The sequence below is a fragment of the Vulpes lagopus genome, chromosome 5, assembly GCF_018345385.1.
Source record: "Vulpes lagopus strain Blue_001 chromosome 5, ASM1834538v1, whole genome shotgun sequence".
Lineage (NCBI taxonomy): Eukaryota > Metazoa > Chordata > Mammalia > Carnivora > Canidae > Vulpes > Vulpes lagopus.
The window spans coordinates 113,058,222-113,082,284 of NC_054828.1; the positions used below are offsets into that span (position 1 = coordinate 113,058,222).

At 45.6% G+C, this 24,063-nt stretch overlaps 1 protein-coding gene across 1 annotated transcript in view; it reads left to right on the top strand.

The window, feature by feature from the left end:
• Nucleotides 1-23,254, top strand: part of CIB4 (calcium and integrin binding family member 4) — a 49,892-nt gene extending 26,638 nt beyond the window's left edge. Inside the window, exons 4-7 of the mRNA XM_041755259.1 lie at nucleotides 10,680-10,821; nucleotides 20,523-20,632; nucleotides 21,440-21,528; nucleotides 23,004-23,254. Coding sequence (XP_041611193.1) covers nucleotides 10,680-10,821; nucleotides 20,523-20,632; nucleotides 21,440-21,528; nucleotides 23,004-23,034 — 372 coding nt within the window. The 3' untranslated portion in view covers nucleotides 23,035-23,254. The remainder of the gene's footprint in view (nucleotides 1-10,679; nucleotides 10,822-20,522; nucleotides 20,633-21,439; nucleotides 21,529-23,003) is intronic.
• Nucleotides 23,255-24,063: the final 809 nt, after the last annotated feature.

Consider the following 24,063-nt stretch of genomic DNA (forward strand, 5'->3'; position numbering starts at 1 on the left):
GCTCAAAATGTATAGGCCCTCTCCCAGGGCCTGGGGGGGATGCTGATGCTGATGCAGGGGACTGTGAAGTTGGTATTTATATGGGCCTACGAGTAACAGGTGTTTGGCAAATATGATCTTGTTCAATCATGCAAAAGCCCATGAGAAAAATTATGATTCTGCCCATTTTACAGTTGGAAGATGGAGGGACCCCATGGTCTGCCCAAGGTCCCACAGCTTGTTTTTGTTGTCAGTCTTGTTACCCAGGAACGTGAATATGGTTTGATGTGTTGTTGGGCATTCCAGAGTTGATCTTGAGCTGTTAAAAATGGGATGTACAAATGTGAATAACACTAATCTATAAAACGGCCAAGTTCATCTCTCCTGTAATAGGTGTTAGTAAACCAGTGAGGGAAGGTTGGTCTTTTGGGTTCCTTTTTTTTCCCATTTCTTCTTATTTTTTTTCTTTTCTGCTTCAGCGAGTTGCACTTGAGACTGTATTAACTTCAAAAGCTGCAGATACCAAAATCTTGTAGATGTCAAACAAAATTATTTTACTGGCTTTTAGAGGCAGTCTGACTCCAGAGCCTCTGCTCTTTCCATTCTTTACCTTGAGCCTCCCACAGCACAATTGCCAGGCCCCTAGGCTGCCCCCCAAAACAATGCAGTCCCCTGAGTTCCTCTGTGCTAGCCGGTAGCTCTTCTGGATGTTTCCTCAGGGCAGTAGCAGGTACCTGTGGGCCTGAAATCTGGGGAGAGACTGGGCTAGTGGGTCTGAGCCAGGTTCAAGCCACGTGGTCCCGTGGATGTTTAATAATATTTAACATTTTTACTGCCTTTCTCCCCTATTTGTTCCATTAGCGATCTGCCTCCAGCTGCCGGCAGGACACATCCTCAGCCTGTCCCTGCCAACCCATCTGTCACTAGGAGACAGCTCCCACACGGGCCTCTCTGTTTTTAGACTTCAGGAAGGTTGAACATCTAAAACACAGAGACTGTCCCTTTTTTATAAACAACTGGCCTGGCCAACTGAGGAGTGCATTCACCTAAGTGAATTTTTCATCCCTCACACTCCCTGTCCCCAACTCCCCTTAAATGGAAATGTCAGGCTTCTCTCTCCACCTGGCGAAGATCATACAGACCAATCTGGGCCTTCGAGAGGTTTGAGGGTCCACGTTAAGTCTCACTATTGCTCTCCTGCACATAACATTTTTATCTATCCAGCCAAAACCTGGACAGTCTGGAAGGGGGGAAGGGGATGGAGGCCATGTGGCAAAGGAAGGGGGAATCTTGCTGCCTGGCCTTGTTTCCTGGTTCCCTCACCAGAGCATCTGCCAGAGTCCCACCACATCTTGCTCCCTGCCTGATCTGGCCTTGGCTCCTGCCCTGTCTGTCTCCTGGCTGGTTTCTCTTTCTGGGCTCTCTACCTCATAGCAACACTATCCCTCCAAGCCCTTGTCATTTTACTTTGCTTGTGCTTGATTCAGACCCCTCCTATTCCTGAAGATAATGATTTAAGTGCCTAGTTCAATCCCATAGAGGACAGAGGTGGCATCTCCATCATTTGGGGAGGGGGTCCCAGGAACTTTTCAGTCCCTGGTGTATAGTAACTCACCTTATGCATTTGCTACTTGCATCCCTGGCTGAGAGCCATATCCTTTGGCTTGGCTAGTTTGTTCTCTGAGGAACTGCCAAGTGTCAGGGGCATGGGACTCAGGCTAATGCCTCAAACCCTGCCTGCTTTGTGGGTGCAGTAAGAAATTCTTAGGAAAAAAATACCCAATGGAGTCAAGAGTAACAGTACAGACAAGGCGTTGAATTAGGAGTTAGTCTGCTCCTTCTCTGGGCTTTAGTTTCCTCGTTGTCAAATGGAGTGGTGATATCTATCCAGTCACCTGCCTGTGAGATAGTCACAGTTCAAACCATAGGTTGCACACAGTAGGTACTCACACAAGCTGGGTTTGAGGTCTGACTATACAACTTTAACTCAATACTGCCACCTTCTGGCAGAGTTACTCTAGTGCTGAAGGGTGCAGGGGTTCAGACCCAGAACTAGGAATTCCTCCTGGGCAATGGGTCAAAGGAAGAAGTCTTCTGTGAAGACTTATCCATACTCTGCTCAGTCCAGAAGTTCCATCCACCTGTGCTTCCAACCACTGCCCCTTGGTGACAAGCTCCTTCATGTCCTCAGAGGCCACTTCCTAGGGGCAAATAGCCCAGGCCCACCGGGTTAGAATGGGCTCCACCAGATAGATCTGAAATTCCTGACATTCCTTTCTTCCAGTGATCAACTCCCACCTCTGGATAAAGGGCCTTATTTTTTCCATTTAAGTAAACAATTAGGCCTTTTCTTTTCTAATACAAGACTTAATGCTGTTAATTTCCTTGTAGACAGTGCCTGCACTAAATACCAGAAATTTTGATATATTGCGTCTTCATTTTCATTTAGATCAAATTATTTTCTCATTTCCCTTGTGACTTTTTTGACTTTGAGTATCTTCCGGATACCTTTCTGTTACTGTTTCCTAATTTAATTTTGTTGTAGTCAGAGAATATATTTTGTTTGATTTAAATCTTTTAAAATTTATGGAGACTTCCTTTATAACCTAAAATATGTTCTATCTTGGTAAATGTGCCAAGTGCACTCGAGAAAAATATGTATACTACTGTGTAAGGCTGAGTGCTCTACAAAATGTCGAGTAGGTTAAGTTGGTTGATAGTCTTCTATTTCCTTAACAATTTCTTACGTCTATTGTTCCACCAACTATCAAAAGAAGGATAGTGAAATTTCTAGCTATATATATGGATATATTTCCATATATGTATATGTATAGATTTGTCTCTTTGAAAAATGAGAAAAATTTCTTTCATATTTATTCACATATTTATCATTTCTGGTGTTCTTCATTCCTTTGTGTAGATCTGAGTTTCCTTCTGGTATTTTCCCTCTTCCTGAAGGACTTCCTTTCATCTTTGTGTAGCTCTGGTCTGTGGATGAATTCTCTCAGCTTTTGTTTGTCTGGGGAAAATAAGTCTTCTGCCTTTGAGTTTGAAGGATATTTTTGCTGGGTATAGAATAATAGGATGAGAGCCTTTTTGTCTTTCTCTCAGAGTTAAAGATACTGGTCTGTATCTTTTGGCTTGCTTAGTTTCATTTGTATCTTTGTTCTTCTATACGTATGTGTTTCACTCCAACAAAAATATTTTCCCCTTTATCACTGGTGTTTAGTGATCTGATTATGCTGTGCCATGGTGTGGTTTTCTTCAAGTTTCTTCTACCTGGGTTTTGTTGAGTTTCTTGAATTGATAGGAATATAGTTTTCCTCATCATGCTTTCCTCTACCTTCTAGAACATATGTAACATATTTATCATCTTCACGTTTGTGTCTGCTTATTTTTTGGTGTCATTTCTGGATCTGTTTTTATTTGTTGTTTTTTCTACAGGTTATGGGTCTTATTTTCCTTTTTTGCAGGACTGCTAACTTTTCGTTGGCTGCTGAATATTGTAAAATGTATATCATTAGTTGCTTAATTTTGTTGTATTCATTTAAATGTTACTGAGTTTTGTTCTTGGATGCAGTTTTGTTCATTGATATGAGTCCAGTCGTTTCAAGATTTGCTTTTAGGATTTATCAAGGCAAGTGCTTCATATCTTTATTACATAACCACAGTACACTTGTTAAAACTAACAATAAATTAAAATTGGTGGGACACTATGAACTAAATAACAAATTTCATTTGGATTTTACCAGTTTTCTCATTTATATCCTTTATCTGTTCCAGTAGCCACTCTAGACTCTCACATTGCCTTAGTCTCCCCCAATCTGTGACAGTTTCTCACTTTTGTCTCTCATTTTTTTGCAAAGCACTGGCCAGGTATTTTGTAGAACCTCCCTCAATCTGGATCTGTCAGATGTGTTCTATTGATTTAACTGGAGTTATAGATTAGTGCAATGAATACTGCAGAAGTGAAGTGCCCTTCTCATCACGTCATATCAGGGAATATGTGATATCAACCTGACCTATTACTGGTGATGTTTACCTTGATCACTTAACTAAGGTGGTTTTTCTGGATTTCTCCACTATAAAGTTACTTAGTAGATAGAGCTATAAAATATATGTATGTAAATTAACTCATATCTACTACACACTAGGATATTTATTTATTTATTTATATTTATACACAGATACCCATGAGTTTATACTGATGTCTCTGACTAATCTAGCACCACATCTAGACTTCTCCTCTTGCTTTTTTGTAACTTCTTCTTTGACAATGGGAAACTTGTTCCTATTAGCTGTTGTTTATGTATCTATTCATTCAAACTCAGTATCCATGTAGTTTCAGAATCACTAACCCACATACACCCTTGTGAGAAACAAACTTGCTAGCTAGGGCACAGTGTTGGTTTATGGTTCTTTTTGTCTTTAGACTATGTACCCAGTCAAACCACCATTTCCCAAAGTTATTTGGTCAGCTCTTCTTTCCTAATTCCTTCCAGTAAGGTTTTGTCATACGTTTGAAATACAGTTACTTTTATTTGTCATGGCCTCCATTTCATCCTAGGTTCACTAGCATCCTGGATCTTTAAAACTTTTTAAATTTCATATTTGCATCTTGTTAACTAACCTACTGTAGGGTATTGTTCTCTGGGTTTAAACAAATGCACAGAGGTGTGGATCTGCCACCACAGTATCATCACACAAAACAGTTCAGTCACCCCAGAAATTTCCTGTGAGTCTTCTTTGTCAATTCCTTCCCCTCCCCTAATCACTGGCAACCACCTATCTGTTTTCCATCCCTAAAGTTTTGCATTTTCCAGAATATCTTACAAATGGGCTCATATGTAGCCTTTTGGGTCTGACTTTTTTTCACTTAGCAAAACACATCTAAGAATTATCCACATTGTTGTGTGAATCAATACTTTGTTCCTATTTATTGCTGAGAAGTATTCCAGTATATGGGTATACCAGAGTTTATTTATCCATTCACCTGTTGAAGTATACATATTGATTGCCATGGCTTGCCTTTTCACTTTCTTAATGATGTCTTGTGGACAACATAAATTCTTAATTTTAATATACTCCAATTTATGGATTTTTCAAACAATAAACACTAAAAATAAAGAGAGTTTGATTAGCAATGAGAAGTTTTAAGTGAAATAATGCTGTTTGATCTTGTTTTAAAAAACAAGATCTTAAAAATCAAATTTCATCGGTGACGTCACTGTTGAATCACTAGCGTATTTTTGTGTGAATTTTTTCCAGCTACTGTAAAAAGCTTCTTTTGACTATGCACTAGTTGGAGAAATGGTGAGGAGATATTTTTAAGCTAAGTCCAAATATTTTCCCTCTGACTTTCATCTTCAAATCAAATCTCTTGTTCAATAACTTTGAGAAGATCTTTTAAAAAAATGTTAGTTTTTTGGCAGGGACTGCAATCTTTTTATTGTCAACAAACTGTAGTTTCTGTTTCCAAAAAAAATCCCCAGCATTTGGGGTTTATTTTCATCTTCTTTAGTGTTGTTATGCATAGATGGAGATTGCACCGAGTTACCTGTATAAATTTCTATGCTGACATGTTTATATCCCTCGTTCAAAACGCCTTCACACTGGGGTGCGTGTTATTCTTGAAATGGAAGCATTGCTTCGTCAATTGTCATCTTCTTCCTCCTCTGGAGGATTGAAGGCTTCTAAATGAGTGTGAAATTTAATGCAGACTATAATTCTCTGGATAGGGCCCAAAATTTATTGGTTCGGATTTCAGATTATTGAAGTAATAGCAACACAAATCTGGAACACAATAAGCTGGAACTGTGATCACTCATGAGCCTTGCTCCCTCTCCTGCCCCTTCCCAGCTGTTCTGTCTGCCTGTGGCTGGGCTGGACTCAAGGACACTGGCTAAGCCTACACTTAACTCAGGATGGAGAGCAGGGGGAGGCACGGAGGCAGCCTCTCCTGGGTCCTTCAAAACTATCCTTGCAGCCCCAGCAGCATCCCTTTGCACGGAGATGCATGTGTGCTAAGGACGCCTTGCCGCAGGGGAAATCTGTGCCCTGGGATCTCCCTCCAGGAAAAGATGAAGCAGCAAATCTGGGAGAGGGGGAAGCTGCCATTGCCAGAACAGAGACAGGCCAAAGACACCCTCCTGGCAGGTGCCTGCTAGGCCTCACAGAGGAAGACACCAGCCACCCCTTGGCCCCCAGGGCCCAGAAACATCTCTGGTGATCCTGGGCCCTGCGTGTCCCTCCCTGCCACCTTAGGACTGGTCTCCCCTGCTCCTCACTCTGGCCTGTCTGCCAATCCCAAGCCTGCTGCCTTCCTGCTGCCTTCACTTTTTCCTCTTGGCTTCTTCCTCACAGTATTTGCTCACATTGTGCTCTCCAGGGCTGCTCCCAGTCAGGACGACCACTACCTGCTAGAAGGCTAGTCCTGGAGCTCTCAGAGGCAGGGGCCACGCCTTTGACTTCAAGCTAGCCTCCGTTTTGGGACTTTGTGTCCAAAAAATTGTGGGTTTCTTTCCTTTTTTTTTTTTTTTTTTGAGGTTTTATTTTATTTATTTGACACACAGAGAGTGATGGAGAGAGTGAGCAAGAGAGAGAGAGCAAGCACGAGAGCAAGCACAAGCAGTGGGAGCAGCAGAGGGAGAAGGCTCTTGGCTGAGCAGGGAGTCCAATTCGGGACTCAATCCCAGGGCCCTAGGATCAAGACCTGAGCCAAAGGCAGATGCTTAACTGACTGAGCCACCCAGGCAACCCCCACAACAAATATTTTTTTAACAATTTTTTTAAAATTAAAGTAAGAATTTTAAGAGGTTCCAGTTCCAAAGTTTTCTACACTTTAATGGTCACATTCTGCTTCCATCACCACCTTTTCTTTTATGTTTATTTGCCACAAGGGACCATAGTGGAAATAGTGCCAGGCAGACTCAGGAGACCTGGGTTCTAGGCTGAGTGACTTTGGGCAAGTCACACCCCCCACTCTGGGGCCTATTTCCACATCCCTGATTAATCTAGATCACAGATCACCAGCCATCTTTGATCACGCTTCTCCAATGAAAAAAAATGGGAAGCCTGCACCCATAATACGCATATATTTAAACTCTGTACCTTTACTGACAATTTTAGTATGTTATGATATAAAGATGCAAAATAAAACACTTTATTTTTTTTTTTGCAAAATAAAACACTTTAAAGCTAAATATTACATAAACTAAATAAACATCACAAACACCTTAAAAATAGATTCCTCTTTCATTTATAGAAAAAATTTCTTCCTCTCACAATTGTATTGTTTGCTTATAATTAATGACAATAGTGTAAGGAAAAGCAGTGTTGTTAGATGTGCTTCATTATTTTTTAAAATCTTGCTTTAACACTTTGAGATTGAGCCATTCAGGGGTCTAGTTCTAGTTGAGTTTATTTTTAGTGGCTGTCATAGCTGGTACAAAGAGAAGAAATGTATCGTTGGCTGCGTGTATTAAATTATGTCACTCATTTTTAATCCCATCCACCAATTAAAGGCTTTTTATCGAAATGAAGCTCGTAGATGTCTATCTTTCCTTATGTCAGTCAGTGGCTCTTACAAGCTAATTGGAAAAACATTGCATTTTATATTTTTAACAAATGGACTCAAAATCCACTGACACTCTCCATTTGGATGACTTTCAAACAGATTTTTAAAATCTGTTTCTAATATTTTCAAGTATGCAGATAGAAGCATTATTTTAGGTGACTCCACATGTTTTCAACAACAAAAATCTGATGTTCAAAATATTCTCTCCAAAGCAGGAGTTCTTTGGAAAAGCAAGTGCTTTTCCCACTCCTTGCTAAAATGAGTCACCTCTACCTCGAAGAGTCAGAAGAATTCGAGTTCATTTTTCAGTGGATATCTGCCAACAGTCACTTGTCATCATAAAATGCTCAGCAAATTTGGAACGTTTGTCTTTTTGTACAAGAAACACATATAATTCCTCTTAAAGTTTGATGGCTATTCTAAGTACTCTGCCAAGAGATAACAAGCAAATCTCTCTGTGGTTCAAAGGTTTTCAAAGTCACTTCCCTTCTGGTTACAAATCATTGTATATGTTTTGCTATGCTTTAAACTCTTTTTTTTTTTTTTTAAACTAACCACCAATGCATCCTGTCGCACTTTGTGTACTTCTGGACTTAACCTTTTCACTGTAGTAACCTACAGGAAGTTTTGTGGGCAACGGGTTTCAGATGTATGGCCATCCCTGCACCCTTACCCAGAATCCTTTTCATCATGGAGCAGCCACTTCATCAGTGATTATTCCCAGGCAGTTTCTCCCATAACTGGTGTTTTCATTAAAGAAGTAATGTACTGTTCAGTCAATATCGCCTCTTTCCATTAGTTGCTCACAGAAATGTGGTTCTTCATGTATTTTATTATCGAAACAGAATCTAGGAAAGCCATGTTAGAATAATCTGCACTTTTCTTCAACTATTTAGCAAACTTTCCACAGTGTGAAATTTGTTCTCATGCTTATTTCTCTACATCTTCCCCACATATTTTCCCCACCTCTTCCAACACTTTCTGTGGTCACTACATTGTGTTCTATGCACTATTCTTGCTACCACTGGCTACCGCTCCAACTGCCTGCTTCCCGATCTTTATAACATGAGGGCTGTGTGTGCGTGTGGGTATAGATAACAGAGTCACATGACAGGGGCCTGAGAGAGAGTGGATTGGCTTCCTGGCAACCATCCCATCTCCCCCATCACTCCCAGCAAAGCCAGGTGTGAAGGTGGGCCCCCAGGGAAGGGAAGATTGGTATCTCATTCCCTGGTTGGATATAGGCTCACTGCTTGCAGGTCTGGCTTGCCTCTGTCTGACCACAGGAAATGAGCATTGAAGCCAGGACTTCAGTTATGTCTGACTAGATTCTCACCATTTCTATGAATAAATAGAGAAGAAATTGTATTTTTAAGTAGCAAGGGTTTTGCCCTGGCATTTTCCGGTCGATCACCTGCTCTTCCATCATAAGCATTATCTGCAATCGTTGTTTCTTTACAGGAATCTTGTTAAACCACCATTTGGGAGAGTTAATTGAGTTAAAATTTGGCAATGTAATTTGTGAAGCCACTTAGCTAGGTACACGTGACCTGGAACACATCACAGTAGATAGCCCTTATTTTCATTCATTTGAGGTCATCACCATAAGCTTCTCAGGGGGTGGGGGTGTTGAGGTGAAAGGGAGGAGAAGCAGACATTGCAGGAAGTTCTAGCAAGGCAGCTCAGATTCTCCAGGATCCTGGCCACTTCTGGGACATATATATGTATATATATGTGAGACTAATTCTGTCACCTCAGGACCTTATTTACAACGTAGATTCCCAGGCGTATTAGTTTGCTAAGGCTGCTGTGACAAAGTACCACAATTATGTGGCTTAACTGACAGAAATGTATTGTCTTACAGTTCTAGAGTCTAGAAAGCTGAGATCAAGGTGTCAGCAGGATTGGTTTCTTCAGAGGACTGTGAGGAAGAATCCGTTCCATGCCTCTCTCCTTATTTCTGGTAGCATGCTGGCAATCTCCAGCATTCCTTGGCTTTTGATGCCTCACCCCAATCTCTGCCTTCATCTGCACATGGTGTTCTCCTCAAGTGTGTGTCTGTGTGTCCAAGTTTCCTCTTTTCATAAGGACACAAGTCATATTGGTTTAGGGGCCCATCCTACTTCCTATGCCCTCATCTTTAATTATATCTTTAAGACCCTGTTTCCAAATGAGGTGACATTCTGGGGCACTAGGGGTTAAAACTTCAACATACAAATTTGGGGGAAGACACAATTCATCCTTAATGCTGGGCTACACCCCAGCCCTTCTAAAAAGGATGTCTCAGGGTGGGAGCTCACAGTTCATGTTCTTAACAAGGACCTTAGGGACCTTACTTGCTCACTAAAGCTTGAGAAGTACATGGCCATCCTAGGTGATAGGATTTTCTCTCTCCCACCTGAAATACATAAGAGTACTAAAAACTAAACTGTATATTTTAATATATAGCTTAGTTCAAAAGAAATGTGCCATAAATGGAGAGATCAAAACCAGAGGACTAAGCATTGACTATTGCTTAGGAAAACCCTAAAGAGTGTTAGACAAGGATACAGGCCCCTAGAGGCAGGGGGTGGGGGTAGGGGGTTATGGCTGGGGCTCAAATACCCTTGAGGGAGTTAATAGATCCTCTGCTTGAAGCAGAGAAACTAGTCCTTTTGCATGAAGCCTGGAACCTTGAAAATGTACCTTGTCAGTGAGAATCAGTGAAAGGGGGACTAGAAAAATCATCCAGAGGTGATTTAACTAATTAAAAATTGGGCAGATTGGCCATTCAGATCTACTACGTGAACTCACAGCATTAAATAGCTTTCTTAGCTGAGGTGCATCTAAAGTCAAAGAATATGGGTTGGTTGAGGGAAGGGATCAGGGTCATCCTGGAATACTACAGCAAAGTTGGGATCTGATAAAGCCTGATAGCAAGCAAGGAAGAGTTTAGAACAGGCAGGGCTGGACCCCTAAGCAACTAGAGGAAAGGAGTCCTAGTAGATGGGAATGAATTAGACATACAGAAAGCAGAGGAGGGTACAAAGAGGAATTTGCTGTGCTGCTGGTAGATATGTGAAGGCCAGGGAGGCATGAACCTGACATCCATAGGCCTCCTCCCTCCCCTCCTCCTCTCCCGCAGGTCAACCCTTTTCGAGACCGAATCTGCAAAGTGTTCTCCCACAACAATGTGTTCTCCTTTGAGGATGTGCTGGGCATGGCATCTGTGTTCAGTGAGCAGGCCTGCCCCAGCCTGAAGATCGAGTATGCCTTTCGCATCTATGGTGGGTGATTGAGTGGTGGGGGCGGGTAGGGGGAAGTGCCATAGAGTAAATACCAACCTGGAATCCGTTAACATCAATTCATTGGTGGGATGATGTGCGTTGGGATTCACTTGGGTGTTTATGGGTATTATCCTGTTTCTTGAGTTCTATAGATTTTTAAAAAAATGGTGGTGACTACTACTTCAATGGATAGATGCCCTTCCCTCCATGCCATCAGAGGCAAATGGAGTCATTGGTGTTGTGTTTTGTGGTAGTGTAGGCAGGCCAGAGGGAGTGATAAGGAGAGAGAGAGTGAGGGCTACATATGGATATGAAGGAACTATGCTTGTTTTTCAGAAATTCAGAAATTTGAAGGCCACAACTAGCTCAACCACTAAATGGCTGAGAAACTTGGGCAAATCATTTCATCTTTCTGGGCCTCAGTTTCATCATGTTTAAAATGAGATGTTTGAGAGAGATCATCTCTGAGGTCCCATGATATCTTTTGGTCTCTAGTTTTATCCGGGGTACCCATAAGACACTGCTAAAGTTCTGCTTTTCAGTGGACTCACGTCCCCCTTAGCACAGCAAGATGCCTGGAATCCTCAAAAGAAATTAAAAGGAAAGAAACAAAGAGATCTTGAGCAGTCTTCAAACAGACCATGTATAAGCCTTTAAGCTCATTGTGACAATTCCTAGGCCCCAAAGGACTTCTACATTCAGGCTGGCATAGTTTGGCATATCATGTGCTTTCCTTTCCTGCCAGGTCCTCCCTGTCTCCACACAGTGGACACCATCTTATTTTTGCTTCACCCAAGTGGACCTGGATAAAATGGAGTGGAGGAGTTTTAAGCCTGATGGACCTGTGAGGGCTCAGTTTTTCATCTGTAAACAAGACTTAATGATATTTTTGTAAGCCCTATGTTTTCAGTCTTAGTATCCAGTAAATGCAAATGAAATCACAGATTCTCCTGCTGAGAATAGCTGAGTACCATACTAAATATCATGCAGTAGTTCCTATCATACAGTCACTTCCACAGATAGCAACTATAAACTCAAATATATATATACACACACACACATATACATATATATATATATATATATAGTGTATATATTATACATATATATAAATCAACTATCTGATGGCACTAGAAAGCTACCAGAAGCAGAGAATTGACACTTGGAAGAAGGAAATGGTACTGGATGGTCCTCTTCCCCTTAAAAAAACTTATTTAGCCCAAAGTTGGACTTCGGTGAGGGGCATCAAACAAGACTGGTAGAAAACTTGAACTCTTTCTGACTTGAAGAATCAGAGAGTTTGGGGCAATTTCCTCCTGAAAAGTAAAAGCAAGGGAGAGTCCATGAAAGAAAGCCAGACAAGGGAGCCCAACATCTGTGTATGAACTATGCCCAGATGTCTTTCTGACCTCTAAACCATATATATACAAGGGCAGACTCATGGCAGCTCAGGTAAGGATAACAACCGAGATTTGAGCAGCCACTGCATTTTAATAAGGTTTCTCTGTGACAAGGTTTGCAGTTTAAATTGAATCAATTGCCTGATAGAATTTTAAAAAAAAGCACTCTTTGGAGGAATATAACAGAATCCAGAGTTTTTACAATAAACGATTTATAATGTCTAAGATACAATCTAAAATTATTCAATACACAAAAACTTTAGAAAACCAGAAATTCCCAAGGTACAATCCAAAATTATTCAATATACAATTTAAAAAATAAAAATTTTTATGGTCTTAAGAATGGAGCCTGATTCTGACATGACTCAAATGTTGGAATTAGCTGATAAGTATCTTAAAACAGCTATGAAACCTTGGCCAGTAATGTGAAAGAAATTCATAATGAAAGAAATAGTAGAAGTTCTCAGCCAAGAAATAGAGCCTATAAGAAAGAATCAAGTGGAAAATAAAATATCTAAAATAAAAATTCACTGGATGGGCTTAACAAGAGAATTGAGATGACAGAGGAAAGAGTCAGAAACCTGAAGATAGTTCAATAGAAATAATTTAATCTGAAGAACAGAAGGAAATACATTAAGAAAAAAAGAGCAAACCATGTCTTCCAGGGACACAAAAGACAAGAAAAAAGTCTAATGCATGTTCAGTTGGAGTCTCAGAAGGAGAGAATTAATGGGGAAGAAAGGATATTTGAAGAAGTAATGGCCCCACATGTCCTAAGTTTGATGCAAGACACACATTTACAGTGAACTTTAAGTAGGGTTAAGTACAAATGAAATTACATACCCAAATTTAGTTGGTTTAGTGGTCCCCAGCTGTTTGTTAGTATTCCTCCTTCCTTACCCCAGGTACTTCTGGGGATCCCCAAGGGTTACAGCCCACCAGCTGCCACCCTCTCTATCAGGACTTGTGCTGCAGAGCACTTGCCGTGCTGTCTCTAGCCATTTCTGCCTCCTGTCAGTACTCTCCTGGATGGGCAGCTCTTCCCAATGCAGAGTGCTGGCCCGGGCTTAGTGTTCTCTTCTTAGCCAAGAGTCTCCATGTTGCAAGCAACAGGGACTTACCTGTGTAAAAGGCAACAGATGAAGAACTGCAGTATATTCATTTTCCATTGCTTCATGATAAATCACCACAAACCTAGTGGATTTAGATGACACATTTACAATCTCATGGTTTCCGTGGGCTAGGAGTCTGGCATGGCTTATTTGTGTCCTCTTCTAGGATTTCATGGGGCTACAATCAAGGCTCTGTCTGGGCTGCATTGGACTGGGGAGGAATCCACTTACAAGCCCACTCTTGTTGTTGGCAAGTGCATTTCCTTGTGTCTCTGGAGCTTAGAGCCCTGGTTTCCTGCTGACTATCTGCTGGAGGTTGCTCTCAGTGTCCAGAGGCTGTCATGTGCTCCTTGCTGCATGGGTCTCCCCTGATATGGCCACTTGCTTCTTCAAAGACAGCTAGAGAGAGAGTCTCTTGAGCCCATATGCTGGTAAGATAGTCTCATACAGTATAATCACAGAAGTAACATCCCTACACTGTTGCCAGATTATGTTGGTTAGATGTAAGTCACAGTTCTGTTCCATACTAAAGGGACATGGGAATTACATACCTATAAACACCAAGAGGCAGGTCATGGGGGGAGGAGGGCTTGGAGTCTGTCTATCACTAGCAGCATGGAACCCATGCTGGAACTGAAGCAGCCTCCCGAGGACACAGCTGGCAAGTGGTCAGGAGGTGAGGCAGCTACTGTCTTCTTTTCTCTCTATGGCTGCCAGGTCTCTCATCTCTGCTTCTTCCTCTGCATTTTCTTTCTGCAGACTGTTATGCTTCTGTGACTATTGGGCCAAAGATGAATACCCTGATCCCCCATTTTCTCAGGAGATGCTGATGGCTCAGCCAAACCAATGATCTTGCTACTCCCGAGCTTGAGTAAACAGCCTTGTCCAATCAAGCGCAGCCAAAAAGATGCAGAGTCACATAAACAAACACAGCTCCTGGGGCCTACTGCTAGGGGTGGGGACGCTTCTCAGCAATGGTAAAGTGTAAGCTGAGCAGATGTTCCCAAAGATGTCTGCCTCAGCTGTCTTTCCATGGTTTCCAGAGCTAAACAAACAAAAACACCCAAACCTTCAGGGAGCTACAAGAACAGCAGGTTCTCTTCAGGCTTCGAGGCACAGGAGCTAAATAGTGTTCAGCTTAGAAGGGGGTGGGGGAATGCCCTCACTCCCAAGAGGTCAGGCTCAGTGCCTCAGGTCAGATCGTGGACCAGACACCACCTGCCCCCCACGCTGTCCCAGTGTCCTCCTTCAGCCCCTCTCTCCAGGCCCTCTTGATGGGTTTCCTTCCTCCTTGAGCTCAAGTACAAAAACAAAAAGCGCAAAGTCTTCATGCAAATCAGCTGTGCAAATACATGCCTGGGGACTCATAAACTCCAAGGCTTCATCAGATATACCCAGACAAATCTGAATTCTCTTTGGGTTCAGAAGATTTGTTGCCTTACAGAGCTGTCAGCAGGATTAGAGATGAGACACGTGAATCTCTGAGCCCAGTGCTTGGCACGTGGTAGCTGCTCAGTAAATCGAGGCAGTAAGGGTAGCAGTGAAGGCAGAAGAAGAGGGGAAAAAAAAGGAAAAGGAGAGGTGGTAATGGCCCCAGTGATCCTTCTCAGCTGAAGTCCAGAGGCTTAACTCGATGCTCTAAGGCCTTGGTCCCCCACACAGGGCCCCTCCACCAAGCACAGCAACACCGGCAAGAAGCCTGTTGCAAACACAGAATCTCTGGCCCCACTGTACACTCGCTGAATCAGAGCCCACATTTGAACAAGACCTTCAGCTGCTTCCTTCACATCTTAAAGTTTAGGAAACGCTGCTCTAACTCATTGGTTCTCAAACGTGACTGCACACTGCAATCATCTGGGGACTTACGACCCACGGCTACTAGGGCCCCAGCTGCAAAGATCTGATGTAAGGATGTTGGTATGCCTGGTGGGTGGGCTTTCTAAAAGCTCCCTGGGTGAGTCAAAGTGCAGCAGATTTTCAGAGCTACTATATCAGTTAGGCTTGCATTCAGTTATACATAAGAGTAACCATGTTTAAAAAAAAAAAAAAAAAAGCCTGGGATTAGGCTGTCCAGAGGCAGGGGTAAGTAACAGAGGGCCTGGCTCCTTCAAGCCCCCCAGTCTGCCATCTGTAGTATGAGACTATTGTCTTCATCATCACAAGATGGTTTCTGGGCCCATAGGCTCCTCATCTTTGCTCCAGGCAGGAAGAAAAAGGGATGGGAGAAGGGATAAGAATCAAATACACATTTGAAGGCACAGATTAGGTTGGCTCTTTAACAAGCTTTCTGGGATGCCCTACCCAGCAGCTTTGGATTGCTTTGTCCAGAACTATGTCACATGGTCACATATAGCTGCAAGGGAGACTGGAAAGCTGAGTATTTTAAGCTGAACATGGGGTCACCCTGGATGGGAACTGTACTGCAGTTAGTAGGAAGGCAGGGATATTGGCTATTAGTCAAGAATCCAGCACCAGGGATGTACCTGCTGGGCTCCAGTTTCTGTTTTGTGGGACATTCCTGGCTTCCAATGGATCCATCCCCTGCCCTCTCTGGAGGGACTGTCACCTGCCAGAGACCAACAACCCAGTACTGCCTTCCTGTTCCCATCAGTGCAGCTTCCACCAGTTGTGAACAACGTTTAGGCAGGTCCAGAGTCCCAGCAGGAGATCTTGCCACACCACCCCAAAATCTGCCACAGTACCAAGGGCTGGAAGAGGCAAGAGAGGCAGGCTCAGTTCTCCCGGGAATGATAATGAAAGCATCCCTGTCTTCACTCAACTGCATAAGCTGTTTTCTGCAAAAGTACTTTGTAAGTTCCACAGAGTAACATGACATAGAGGTTGCAATGATGATAGCAACAGAGTTCTAGGGGGACCTGAAGGCTGAGCCCTATTCTCCAAGCTCTCTCTAACCTTCCTGTTGTCGGGAAACAGCAAGAAGTAGGCCCTCCCCCTATTCTCAGAGCAGCCCAAGACTGCAGGTTTGAGGCTGCTTGAGGCTGCATGGGCTGGCCAGCAGCCCAGAGCTCCCAGCCCCCACCCCTTTCCCAGGCTGCTCTGCCCTTGCACCCCCAAAGGAGAGGAACTGTCCAGGACTACATTCTACTCCGGCAAATTATTCTGTTTTCAGATGGCCTGGGACCAAAGCCATGTCACTTTGCTGCAGTCTCTGCATATGGGATCTGGGCCAGCGGGACGGCTGGGGACACTGCGGGGTCTCTGGGAGAGGCTGCGGAGCTTCTTACCAGCAATGCAATGTCACTGCGGCTGCCCACTCCTTCTAGTCCTAGTACTGATCCTTCACCCCTGCACCTGCACCCGGCCATTACCCACGATGTGTGATAGCAGAGCTGTGCAGGGAGGGCCTAGGTGGACATCTCAGGCCTTAGCCTCCAGGTGCTGGGGCTGAGACACAGTTGGCCAGAGAGCCACTTGCTTAAGGACTAGGGTGGTGAGTTGTACTTGCCACATCCATATCCTGTCCAGGGGAACAGAGACAAAAAAAAGTCTGAGCTCTACCCCTGAAGGAGCCTATGACATCAGCACACTCGCTCCTCCATCCCAGGACCAATATAGTTCTAGCTTCCATTCTTCAAAGCAAGATATTACACAGTTTCTATGGTTGGCATTTTCAGTATTTCACATCCTCATAGAATCGAGCCTCTACTCTATCTAGTGAGCATCTTCTATAGCGAGCATCTTCTGTGTTCCAAACCCCATGCCAGATTACTTCCATGCATTCTCCTATTTAATTTTCACAGCAACTCTGTGGAGCTACTGTTATCTATTTTATGGATGAGGAAACTGAGGCTCAGATCATGCAATAGTTAGGATTAAATTTGGTGGCAAATGACAGGGAACCTCAAGTCTCTAAGACCTCTGGCAGCTCTGTGTTATTTCTCTAACATGTAGAATCCCAGAGGCAACTGTCCACGGTGGTTCTGCAATGTCCAGGCTGTAGGTTTCTCCATGGTTTCACTTTATCCACTATTTCTGAGGTCACAAAGGGCTATGCCTTCTCCTTAAAGACATCCCCAGAAGTTGCCTGTGCCTTTGCTTGCTTCTCATTAGCCAGAACTCAAACATGGAGCCACATTTAGCAGCCAGGGAGGCTGGGAAATATAGTGTTCATTTTAGATGGTCCTACACCCAGCTAAAAATTGGATGCTTCATCAAAATAAAAATAGTTATGAGTGATTCAGAACACAGACTGCCCACAGAGTTGTCCTGCCTGGGTTTTCTACTGTCTCCATCATTTATCAACATGTGACTTTGGGTAGTTCATGCATCCACTTACTCAACAAATATTCAGTGAGCGCTTACTCTGTTCCAGGCACTGTTTCAGGAACTGGGGATACAGTAGTGACCAAAAAGACAAAACTTTCTGCCCTCAAGGAATTTACATTCTAGTGGAGAGAAATAAAGGAGCTAATAAGTAAAACACGCAGTGTGCTAGGTTCTATTGGGCGTTGGGAGAAAAATAAAGCAGACAGTGCAATTTTAGCCAGGTTCTGGTGAGAAGCTGGCATTTAAATGAAGTCCCTAAGGATTTCTGGGTGAGTGTTCCAGGGAGGGGAAGCACAGTGCAAAGACCCTGAGGCAGGATCACGTCTGGCCTGATGGGGAAAGGCAAGGGGGCAGAGTGAGAGCAGAGTGGGTCTTGGGGCAACACTGTCAGAATCTGGCTGATTCTGATTCCTCTGGCTGAGACAGAGGCTGTGAGAAGTGGTGCTGAGGGAGGAATGTTAGGTACGATCCACAGGACCACAGGCTGCTGAGGGAAAGCAGACTGAGAGGGCAGACAGAGAGGAAGCATGCTGGTTAGGAGGCTGCTTGGATAACCCTGGAGAGCAGTGATGCTGGCTGGGCCATGGTGGAGGCAGTGCAGTGGGGAGGTCATCTGGCTGGGTCCACTGTTCTCCAAGGTGGAACTGGGAGGGTTTGCTACCACCTTAGTGTGGGGAGTGAGGGAAGGGCACGGTCAGGGATGATTCCAAGCGTACTGGCCACTGCCCATTTGCCAAGAAGGGCACAGCTGAGTGCAGCAGGTTTGGGGCCAAGGACGAGGGGCCATGTCAAGAGTTTGGGTTAGGACCAGTTGAACTTGAGGGACCTATCAGATCTCCAAGTGCAGAGGACAAGTGCATTTGCAGTTCAGGAGAAGCCTGGGCTGGACAGAATATTTAAAGGCAAGAGGCTAGGGTGCCCGAGTGGCTCAGCTCATTGAGCATCTGCCTTCAGTGCAGATCATGACCCCAGGGTCCTGGGATGGAGCCCTGAATCAGGCTCCCCGCTCAGCGGAGAGTCTGCTTCTCCCTCTCCCTTTGCCGGCTGCTCTCCCTGCTTGTGCTCTCTCTCTTTCTCTCTGTCAAATAAAATCTTAAAAAAAAAAAATCAGATAAAGGCAAGCAGCTGAAATGAGACTAAGGAAGTAAGTGTGGTTATTTAATCTCAGTGCGCCTCACTGTCTTCATAGGTGTTATGAGAATTAAATGCAATAGAAGAGAAAGCACTTAGATCATTGCCTGGCACGTCTGTGTTTGTCGTGGTGGTATCGTACCTGCCTAAGCCTACTGCACTTACTGCATGGCTGACAAGTAGTTCAGGGGCTGTGCTGGGGTTCCAGAGGAGGTAGGTACCATGCTGGGTGTTCTAGAAAAGGCAGAGGCTGTGCTGGGGGTTCCCAGAGAAGGCCTGCCTCCCTCGGCATTCATGGCTCTATGAGTTCAGCCTGCCTTCCACACTTAACTTCTGATTCTCTCTCCCAGACCTCCAAGCCTCTTGTCCCCTTACCCCAGACTGATCACCCTGGTGCTGTTCCTTCTCTGCCACTGTCCCTAGTGACGCCTCTCTGTCCAAGAAATCTTCTTCATTCACACCCCCAACCCCAGTCGGACATGAATTTGCTCATCTGGAACACCTTGGGATGCCTGTTCCTCTCTCCCTGGAGCCAAGCTACTCAGGTGCCCAACTGTTTCCCCTGCAGCCCCAGACTGGAAACTCCATGCAGGCAGGAGCCAGTCTGGTACATCTGTGCCCCAATGCCTGGCTGAGGGATGGGCCCCAGCAAGCACCCACTGTGGCTGCCAAGTGTAAATGAAGTAGGCAGTGGCAAGAAGCATGTGCTGCAACAAGAAGACAAGGTAGCCCTAGGCCACTGGTGCAGAGGAGAGCAAGCCTCATGCCAAGGACAGGTCCTGTGTTAGAACTCTGCGGGAGCCTGAGGAGGGAGCCATCCTGGGCCTGAGGGTGTCAGGGAGACTTCACAGGGGGCAAGGGAGGGCGAGCACAGGGTGAGTCAGAGAATCCCAGGGCCTGGAGGGAAAGGAGGAGGGACTCCACGCAGGGCGCTGCCTCCTGCAAATGCTGGCGGAGAAGTATGCAGGGCCCGTAGAGAAGACCTGCAGCAGGCACTGACAGGCCAGGGACCCCCTTCTGAGGCGCCTCTGTGGGAAACTGGGTTAAACACACCCTGGAGGTCCAGCATGCAGGGGGCTTGTGTAAGGCCCGTATTTTGTTGTTGTTGACATACAATGCTATAGTAGTTTCATAGGAATGACCATTTTTGAACTCAAAAAGGAAGCCCCAAGGTCTGACAAGGGCAAGGGCACTCCGTGCAGTGGACACTGGGCATCGTCCTCAGCGCCGGTGGGGCAGGTGGCACTGAGGAGGGCCAGGAGCAGGGACCTTGCACAACTCCCGGCGTCCTGCTGTTGTCCGTGCCCCCAGCTCCTGGCCACCAACCCCCTCCTGGCTTGTGAGGTCTGAGGTGAAGACTTCCATCGCACGGTGATTGACATGGGCTTGGGGACCAGCCCAGCTGCATCTGAGTCCCACCTTCAGCTTACCCACAGTGTGGGCCAACACCCTACACCTCTGTGCCTCGGTTTCTCTTTGCTAAAGTAAAACTAACAAAAGGTTGATTGTGAAGATTCAGTGACTTAAAACAGGTGAAGCTCTCAGAGTGTGTCTGGGCAGGTAGTATGCGCCCAGTGAATGCTCACGACTATGGCCGTTTCTAATCGTGTTATTCAGATGTGCCTGCATCTGCAGCCGGCCGGGCTCCTTGCCTTCCCCGGGCTCGCTGACCCGCCAGGGACGGTGGGGCTCTGTGGGGCCAGGGCTCCCTGGACTCCTGGGAGGCCGAGTAAGCCTCCCCTTCCTATCATGCTCTGCCTCCTCTTTGCAGATTTTAACGAAAATGGCTTCATCGATGAGGAGGACCTGCAGAGGATTGTCCTCCGACTGCTCAACAGTGATGACGTGTCTGAGGACCTGCTGACCGACCTCACAAACCATGTGTGTTCCCCGGGGCCACACAGGCTGGGTTGGGCCGGGCCATCCCCCAAAGCCCCTGGATTGCAGGCAGGGTGAGGTGCCCTGAGGGATGGGCACACAGCTGGAAGCACTATTCCGTGTGTTTTTTCCTTCCTCCATGGTCCGTCCTTCCAAAGTCCCCAAGAACAGGTGCCTGAGCCACCCACTCCAAGAGGGTCTCTCACTCACACTGCAGTCACTGCAGGCAGGTGGCTCCAAAGCAGCTGAGCCTCAGAGGGACACATCATAATGTCCCCTTTCCCACATTATCCCAGCAAAACACAATGTCCTAATGTCCTGGAGTGATAGTCCAAAGTGTGATGGGACATCAAGGCAGCCTCACGAATCTGTTTGTCCTAAGACCATGAGAACTCTCAAGTCCTTTTGGTCTGGATTGAAGCTAGAAGCAGAGAGAAAACCACAAGGGATCATTGCTTCTCCTCCACCTGACTGGCCCCTTGCAGTACAGAGCCCCTGCCTGTAGCTGGATGATAGGTGTGGGTGGGGACATGTCACCCAGCTCACCTCTGTACCCATTTTCACTGCCAAGTTTGTGCTGGAGACACGAAGGGGACTCATCCCATGATGAGACCAGCCCATGCCTTTGTCTCTGGTGGGGAGTAGCAAGTGGGGGAGGGGGAACATCTGCTTCATGGTGGGGGTGGGTGGGTGTCAGGGCAGAGAGCCTGGCTATGGCAGCTCTTGGTGTGAGGCATCTCTCCCCCTTCACCTCACTTTCTCATTCGGGGCTCCTCTCTGCTCTCTGGCTGTCCCTCCACCCCTGGCCAGGTCCTGAATGAGTCGGATCTGGACAATGACAACATGCTGTCTTTCTCGGAGTTTGAACATGCGATGGCCAAGTCTCCAGACTTCATGAAGTAAGGTGTTCTGGGAGCGGGGGGGGGGGGGGGTAGTGCCCACTATAGTGGGGGTGGGGCAGGAAGAGCCAATGGGGCCCCTCAGTCTTCCCAAGAAGAATTGTACTTTGTCAATTCTTTCAGAATCAGCAAACTCAGAGCTTCACAGAAATTAGGTAACCTAAATTTCTAACCTTTAGATAGAGGGAGTGGGATTTTAACCAGCAAAGCCAAGATGACATTCCAGGCTTTGCAAATGATGTGGGTGGTCCTGTCTTCAGGTGCTGCCCATCTAAGTCTGACCTGGTACATTTGTGTCTTCTTCCCAGCCACCAGGGGCTCCAGGACTGACTAGCGGGGGGCCTTTGCCACCACCTATCCTGCTCCCCTGCCCCCACAATTCCAGCAGTCCCTGGGAGTCAGGGATTTGCACAGGGGTGTGAAGATGCTGGTAATAGAGTATTTCCAAACCTTATTTCAGGCAGAAGGGGCATTAATGGTCTTATATCTTGGTCCGAACACCCTTGAGATGATTGGCCATCTCCATATTGCCCAGGCCATGTGTAACAGTCTTGTTTGGCTCCTTCCATTTATGGGAAAAGCACCACCCCTGGAGGAAGCCCATTCTTGATGGAACAGCCCTGTTAGAACGCCCTTCTTGTGTTGAGTCAGCATCTGTTGGCATGTGTCTGCTGCTCCTGGGCCCTATTCTGCCCTTGGTCTCATAGTCTAGGTGAATTCGATAGCAAAGAATGCCCATTCAAAGTGGTTTAGCCAAACAATCCAAAAAAGAACAAAGACAACTAGACCTCAGAGAACACCTGGTCAGGAACCGAAGGCAGTGCATTTTCTCCCTTCTCTGCACCTAGAATCTCGGCCTCTCTCCTCAGCTCCTCTACATTTAGCTCTACATGCAAACCAGCAATCTCTCCTTTGTCAGACAGGAAGCCAGTCACTACCTCCATGCAGCAGTCTGGTGACTCCCAAGGAATAGCTCTCAGCTCTGACTCCAAATTCCCAGTCAGAGAATCCGACTGGCCCAAGTTGGGTCAGGTGTCCACCCTTCCTCCAATCATGTGGCTGGAGGAGAGGATTCTCCAGGCCATCCTGGCTGCTATGGGGCCGGGCATGGGCAGACCCTCTGAAAGACAGTGCACACTTGGAACCACCCCAATTAAGGGTAATTCCTCTTCTTCCAGAACAGCCCAGCACATAACTGAGGCCAGAATCCTATCCTCTTTGCTTTTTCTTTGAATTTGCCCCATATCTTTCCATTGGTTTTGGTACCATGAGGTTCTGACACTTTTTGCTTTCTGGTGATGCTAAAAGGAACATAAAGAAGGCTTTGGGTTGGTTTGTAATAGCTATAAACTGGCCATCCCTCAAAGAGAGGATGAGAAGTGGGCAAAGGAGGGTGCCTCCAGGACCACTATGATCCCAGAAATTGGAAGGCACTTTAGATCTGGAGCTCAAGGTGGCTCGTGGCATGCTTTCAGCTCCTTTCGGATTCACTTTTGGGGATTTTGATGTGGCCACAAATGCCTGATCTGCAGCCTCAAGGAGGGGACTGCTGGAACTTGGAATCAACCCTCTCCAGGTGCTGGGGGACTCCGATCAGAAGTATGACTTTGTCCCTGTCCTTCCTTCACTTTGAGACTATAATTTATTCAATAAAGCAAAACAAAAGCCTTTCCCTTGCCCCACCAGTTCATCTTTTGAATACAGGATCACGTAGAAGTACTTTTTATGAAGGACTGCTCATTCCAGGGCTTAAGTTTGCCAGTGACACCAAGCAAGCTGGGGTGACCATCTGTTTTGAGGACAGAGTTCAAATCCCAACCCACATCACAGCAGAGACCAGGCCAAATGGAGTGTAGTTCACCAAGAAATCTACATCATTCCCTTCTTTCACTGGAGCTAAATTCCAGCATCTCCTGGTGCCGACTGTACAGAGACGTGCGTATAGAGGTCATTTTAGTTGGTGCCTGGCTTCCCAGTCCTTGTCAAGGGAGAAGACATCTAGTCCCGCTTGGCACCCTCAGTCCCCAGGATGTGACAGTGCGTGAACAGCAGTTGGGGTTTGTTTACTTTGCTATTCAGCCAAATCCTGGAATGAATTTAGCCCCCACAGGGACCCTTTGGAGCCCAGGTGGTCAAGGAGTCTGGGCCATTAGAGAAGCCCCTTAGAGGGTCTCTGAGAGCTGACAGATGCCTCTCTGATGGGCACATGGTTTTTCGTGTTTACATGGTCCTCCGGGGAAGTGTCTAAACACTGGTTCTCAGGGGAAGGGCTGTTTCACCGCCACATGTACTTGAACTTGCAGTGGTCTCTGCCTTTAGGTCCTAACTCACCCATTCAAGAGGCAATAAATTTCCCATCAATTGGTAGAGTCCCTTGATCAAATCCAAGAGATGCTGGAATGTTGGAAAAAACCTGTCATGTGGATACATACCTGGCCTGAGGTCCCCATCCCAGATCCTGTCTTTTGAGGGGCTATCACCCCCATCCTGTCCCCTGCCCCAGCAGGTAGGCAGCCTCCCAGGAAGTGGGAAGCA